The following is a 6,817-nucleotide window of genomic DNA, read 5'->3' on the forward strand; positions in this document are numbered from 1 at the left end:
ATTCTCAACCTCATCAGGGCATAAGATTCTTTTGGCGGTGTCCTATTATGTCTTTGCCTCTTCAAAATGAGGAGGAGGGAACAAAATTTTTATTTTGAACATAAATGTAGAAGGGAGATAATTAATTTACAAATATTAAAAATTAATCAAATTGATTATTTGTTAAAAAATGTGTATCGATTTCTTAAAAGTACCTTTAATATAATTTCCACAGAAAACTACTCCTTTATTGATTTTTTTGTTATGTACAATCAAAAAAGAGGAATTAAGAAAAAATTACAAATTTAAAAAATAAAATGAATTAAATATTCTTAGGACCAAAGTAAAATTTTTATTAGCTATTACATGTAAAACCTGAGGAATAAGTCACAAAGTGATTAGGACTGCTCTATGATGTGACAAATACAAAATATAAGACTGGAAAATAATAAAAAAATTGATTAACTAAAATCTTATAGGAATTTGCATGATTGTCGCTAGATCATTAGCTATAAAAGGCACTGATCAAACCCTTGCCATCTGAAAGTATCTAAGATTAAGGTGTAAATTTAATTTGCCTCAAAAGTTTTTTCCTGGAGTACTAAATACCTGAATATTTGAAATTATAGTGATATTGCTCTCATCGTTAAAAAAATAACATTGACCATTTAAATAGTATTATTGACTATTAACATTTTTAATAATAACTGTCAATGTTATTATGATTTTAAATTTTTAGAGCAAATTGGCATAGGAAAAAAAAACTTCCAAATGCCCACCGTTTTCAAATTTTCAAACTTCCAAACTTCCAAATTTTCAGAGACCCACCCAGAGCCTAAAACGAGCCTATCCTTCCTCAATAAACAGTATAAGATCATTTTTACAGTGGTATTTGTTTCTTATATCGCGAATCCAGAGGTCATCATTCGGCTTTTTCATGAGACCCCACCCAGCTTTCAGCATGAACGCTTTATTTTGTAGCACCGAATTAATGTCCAACTCCTAGCTCCCCTCTTTGCTTGTCTGGACACACCTCATCCCAATGTAATAGATGAACTCTTCACTACTCACTAGAGTAGCCCCACAGGAAACCCCGAGCATGCTCCTCCACCACCTCACAAATAGCCGTAGGGACTGGGCAAGTCTGCATGGAATAGAGTCGGGCTGCTTGGATAGCAAAATTGGCAAGTTTCCTTCTTTACTCTCCCATAATGAAGGGAAGCTCCCAAATACTTACCCAAGCCCTGGGTGCTCGTATAACGCAAATGCTCACTAATCTGCCGGCTTCTTGTACGATTCATAGTATTGGAGAAGGACAGCCGTGTTTTGGCTTGACTAACTTTTTGGCCAGGCCTAGGGCAAAACCTATCAAGGCATCTTTTAATCATATCCACTTGCACCTTAACCTATATAAGTTTCTATTAAGAATACGTACCCACAAGTAAATGCTTGCTAAAAGAAGCTTCTTATTCATAACTACAAGACTTGATAAAAGTGATTACTTCATCACAACTCAATGCAATTGTCTCTTTAAATTTCTAACCCTAATGAGGCTTTAAAGATTAAGAAAAATATTCTGAAGATATGCCATCTATTTAAATTTTAAATCAAGGATATAGTAACAAAATATTAAATAAATAATATTCTTGAAGTTCCTATTTGGCAACTCATGTATCTAAAATAATATCCTAAAAATGTAAGCTACCGATAAATTTAAAAAGATTCTTAGGATAATTAAAAATATCTAAAACATATATCAAATCTTCCTAATAATCTCCCAAATACAAAGTGACTATTTTAAATAATAAAATTTCAATAAAAAATTAAAATGAATTAATTGGAAGTGTAACATCCTGTTTTTTTTATTCTTATAATTTAAATATTTGGAAAGAAAATTATTTCATGGTAAATGAAATTTTACCATGTAATTATTTGAGAAAAGAGAATTTACACAAAACATTATTTATAAAAATAAAAGTGACTATAATATATTAGTAATAATAGAGATGGAAATTGCAAAGAAATAAAAAAAGAAATGAAATCAATTATTATTGCTATTATATTAAATACAAAACTAAAGAATGTAAAACAAAAATAATAAAATATATGCACACACAGTACCAAACCATCTGAGCAGGGGAGGGCTGATTCAGCCCCCGTCATACCCCACATTTTTTTTTTTTGGGGTAAAATCATACCCCACAGTTTATATTAGAAAAGAAAAAGACCCAGAATGCCAAGTCCAGGCTTTTGGCGGGTATAAGTAGGACGTGGTCTTCTGGTTTCCCTTGTTTCAGCGTACTTCAATGCTTAGAGCTTGCCACCTGTGCTGAGGTGAAAAAAAAAGAAGAAGGAAAAAAAGGGAAATCAACAAGTTGGGTCTTGGGCTCAGTAGGATGATTTACCTTTATATATATAATTATAAAAAAAAACCCATTGTCCACTAATAAAAACCAGGCCCGAGCCCATCTGGACAAAGGAGAGGGCATGACCGATGTTCAGAAATTGAGGGAGTAATTATTAAAAGGGAGAAAATTATGAAACTTCACTCAGCCCTTTGGATGAAAATGAAATTAAGTTTTATGAGTGAAAAAACTTAATACCCTTATTTTATTTTTATGTTTTTCAAAAAGATCAATCGCGGTCGAAGCTCAGTGGGAGGAATGATATGAAAATTTACATAATAAATACTAACTCAACTTACTTCTTTAATCTCCTCAAATTAGTCAATTATCTCTTATAATTAGGACCGGAGATAGTAATATTTATAGATCACTCTGCTTGTTAAGTTAGGGGAAGAAAAAAGAAAAAAAGGATTCAAAATAAAAAGAAGCAAATGTTATTATATCTTGCAATGATTTGTGACCAATTCTACGATTAGGTTTCCATGTAAGTTCATTATCTGAAACAATTCGTGAATTCTGTTTATTTCAAAATAGGGTCTTCATTATTTAGTGTTTTAAAACCTTTTTATTCAAGCGCTAGTTTGTAACTTACTTGGGCGTCTTTCACTTTTTGCTTCATAAGAAAACAAACAGAGTTAGTTATTTATAATAAATAGATGTTGTTTTCCTAAAATATACTTGTTAATCAAGTGTATTGGTTATAACTACCATTATCAGAAGAACTGTCTTAAAAAAAATACATAAATAAGAAAGACAAAATGGATTGAGGTCTTATATTTAGAACTAAAATAAAAGTCAAACGAGATCTTATACTAAGAATCGGAGGTAGTATGTGTGCACACACATGCATTTTCTTTGCTTCATATCTGCATGCCTCATATATCTACACACCCCCCCCCCCCGGGGGAGGAACATATACATGTGGTATCACTAGCCAGCCGGGATACATTGTCCTCACGAAAAAATAGTATGTGAATTATTGGTTTCAATTTAAAATCAATAACGAAACTTATATAAAGCAGAATTATTCACTAGCCATAAACAATGGGTTCCTCTCTTGGTATCGGTGTTTTTTAGTTGTTCTTTTTAATTTCTTCTCATGCTTTTGTATTCAGTTCACTTTTTTTTTTTTTAAGATTTATTGATTATTTCAATAATAGATAAATAATCATAATTATATAATAAAGAAAATTTAAATAGTTGGATGTCCCGTTGGAGGAAAAAAATATATTTTGGGAGGACTATGATTGAAAACTTTAGATTTCTTAAATGGGGATATGCCTGTGAAAAGGCAGACTTCCCAGTTGCTACGCAAAGAAGCAGCACAGAACTGTCATGCAAAATTAAATTACACAGCAAATCAAATGTGGAAGTTTGACCCAACGAGGTAATGAAAAACATAAAGCAATCTTAACTGATTTTAATCACGGACATTTGATAACAGCATTTGTGTTTCTTTTCTAGGAAGGGGCGAGAAAACTGGAACGACACCATCACTTCAAATTAAAACAGAAAAATATTACAGAAACACAGTACCATCACTTTCAGATTAAAAACGAAAAATATTTCAGAAACGCAATACCATCACTTCAAATTAAAACAGAAAAATATTACAGAAACACGCTGAAACTGATACATAGAATGGATAAACCCACACATGTCAGAGCACTTGACCTCAGGAACGAGAAGTGTTGTCCATGATGTTAGAAACTACCTCCTTACTTTCTCTGAGAACTTCAACACTTCGACTGAGCATCGCACGCTTGCCAGCCATGGAAGGCGACTCCTCCAGCAAGCTTTCAATTCCTCCAAAACTTGAAGACGTGAAACATGCAGTGATTTCCTTCTCCAACTCCCTATCTATCAGATTGTTGATGCTGAACTGCAGGTGCAGGGCTATGGAATCAATGAGCCTCCTCAGCACAGTCCTCCAATAAGCAATCATTCTCATCTTCATGTCATAAGCTTGATTCAGAACTTCCATGTGCGGTCCCAGATGACCAATCTCTATGTCGTTTCCAAGACCATTAATATTTGCAGCACTATGACCTTGGCGCACAAGTTCAACAAAAGAAGACTGCTGAGCCATCAGATTACTGTATTCAGTCATGTACTCTGGATTACAAGTGTAATCTGTCAGCTTTTCCATTTCGATGGCCTCCTTTACGTGTTTCTTTGAATACTCTCTCATTCGAGCAATCATATTTTCTCCTGCTCTGCATGTCCACCTCTGAAGCTGATAATAGTGTTCTGAATGGCGGTTGATGACTCCAATCACCACTTTTTCCAGATAGTCCCACACATCATCAACAAGCTGAATCGGCCTCGACGAGATTCCTTCGACTTTCTTCCGCAATAAAGCCAGAAAAGCCGTGCGAGGCATGAAGTTTGGGAGGCCTATCCACTTGGCTTCCTCCATGAGCATTATTTCATCCGTGAGAAAATTCTTTTTGTGGTTGCTTTCTGGACATTCATGAAGATCTTTTGAGTAATTGTTCAGCTTCTCAACCAAGCGAGCCGTGCAATGCATGCTTTTGTCATCTGGGTACTCGTCAAATTCTCCTCTGATTAGAATTTTCTTGAGTGACTCCTTCACCGAGCTAATTATATGCATGAAAGCAGCCATAGCATCACCAGTGGAAGTTAGGTTTTTCGGTAAGCTCTCCAACTCAGAAAGCTGAGAATTGAGCTTCTCGTTGATTTTTTTTAACATTTCTGGAAGTGTCTTGGAAATAATTGAAGCTTGAAGCTGAACTAGCTTCTGAGCCAAAACAGGTACACCCACCATGGATTCGTCTATCTTTGACAGAAGAGGATGACTCTGGAACAGCATAGCTTCCTCCCTTCGAGCATCTTCATAGGACTCATCATTAATTCGATTCCTCACACAAATATAACCAAGACCGATGTTTACATCATCAGCAGTAACCTTCTCTCGCAATCCTTCGGGAGCCTTATCTGCTTTTGTTACAACAGCCAGAGTTCTCAAACCAGTTCTGTCAACACTCTGTGACATCCTAATGGATTCACAGGTTGGAAAATCAACAGTAGCTGAGAGAACATTCAAAATGATAGTTTCCTCAGGTTTGATGTACTCCATGATCATGTCTTTGATCTGGTCATAGATGTCCTCAGGCTGTCCGTGAACAGGAACTCTGGTTATTCCTGGCAAGTCCACCATGGTGAGATCAGGAACACCATTTTTCTTCACCAGCAAAGTCAGAGGGGTATTGCGAATCCCTTTGGACGTCCCTGCAAGCTCTTCAGTGGCTATGTTTATAGCATCTGAGACATGCTGTTCATCTGTTGATACATTTTTGTTATTATACTCCAAGACAAGCTCTGGCTCTGGCAGAGGGTGGTTTTGGAGCCTCATAATTAAGGGCACCCTCGTGCAGATTCCTTGCCCACGTGGCAAACTGATCCCTGCGAGAGATTCCAAGACACTGGACTTGCCAGAAGACTGGTCACCGACAACGACAATGCTTGGAAGCTGAATGCCTTCTTTGGTGATGTTAAGGCGTCTGAGGTTCTCCACAGCGTCAAGAATTGGTCGGATCTTCTCATTGTAGGAAGAGACAATGGGTGGAAGAATGTCACCATCGGACTTCTGAGGTTGCTGATTTTGGTCGAAGGACAAAGAGTTTAGCTTCTGAATAAGAAAATCTTCGACAGAATACCTTCCCATTTTGGTTGTGTGCTTTTATGAGTATAGAGTTTGCAGAAAACTGAGAAGACGTTTGAAGGGGTAGAGAAGGTGTGCATCGTGGACAATGATTCGGAAGATGGGGGTTTATATAGTAATGGGTGGCTTAGAACAATGATTCAGATGAACGCGTTTGGAATTTTCTCAGTGAAAGAGGGAGCTGGGATTATTGATGCCTTTTGGTGACTTACTCCGCAAGGAAAGACAAAAGAGATGGGTGGGAACTTTAGTGACTTGACTTCCTATAGGTGGTAACTTCGCATTGTATCTGATGTAATGTTCTCGTATATTTAATAACACAGTATTACTAATGTTGGAATGAATTACAAAGTTATAGTAGTATAGCCATTTGTGATATTAAGAGTTTTCCAAGCAAACTAAATCAAATATAGAATTAAACACTTTAAAGATACTACCTCCGGTCCTAATTATGAGACCCAATTGACTTATTTGAGGAGATTAAGGAAGTAAGTTAAGTTAGTTATTTGTAATAAATAAGTGTTGTCATTCCTAAAATATCCTTACTAATTAAGTGTATTGACTAGAACTATCATTATTAGAAGGATTATTTTGGAAAAAAAAATACATAAATATGAGAGACAAAATGGATTGAGGTCTTATAATTAGAACCAAACAAAAAGTCAAACGGGGTCTTATAATAAGGATCGGAGGTAGTATAATATTAGAGCTAATTCCATTTTCGGGCTACATATGACTATCTCCAGAT

The 6,817-nt window shown here is 35.6% G+C and overlaps 1 protein-coding gene across 1 annotated transcript; it reads right to left on the minus strand.

Moving 5' to 3' along the window:
- Positions 1-3,864: 3,864 nt before the first annotated feature.
- LOC114715130 (dynamin-related protein 4C-like) lies at positions 3,865-6,072 on the minus strand. The gene has a single exon (XM_028899921.1). The coding sequence runs from the start codon at positions 6,070-6,072 to the stop codon at positions 4,060-4,062; it is 2,013 nt and encodes a 670-aa protein (XP_028755754.1). The 3' UTR covers positions 3,865-4,059.
- Between the last annotated feature and the right edge of the window lie 745 nt (positions 6,073-6,817).

Source organism: Neltuma alba, unplaced genomic scaffold, assembly GCF_004799145.2.
Source record: "Neltuma alba isolate B1F8T4 unplaced genomic scaffold, ASM479914v2 tig00011576_pilon, whole genome shotgun sequence".
Taxonomy (NCBI): domain Eukaryota; kingdom Viridiplantae; phylum Streptophyta; class Magnoliopsida; order Fabales; family Fabaceae; genus Neltuma; species Neltuma alba.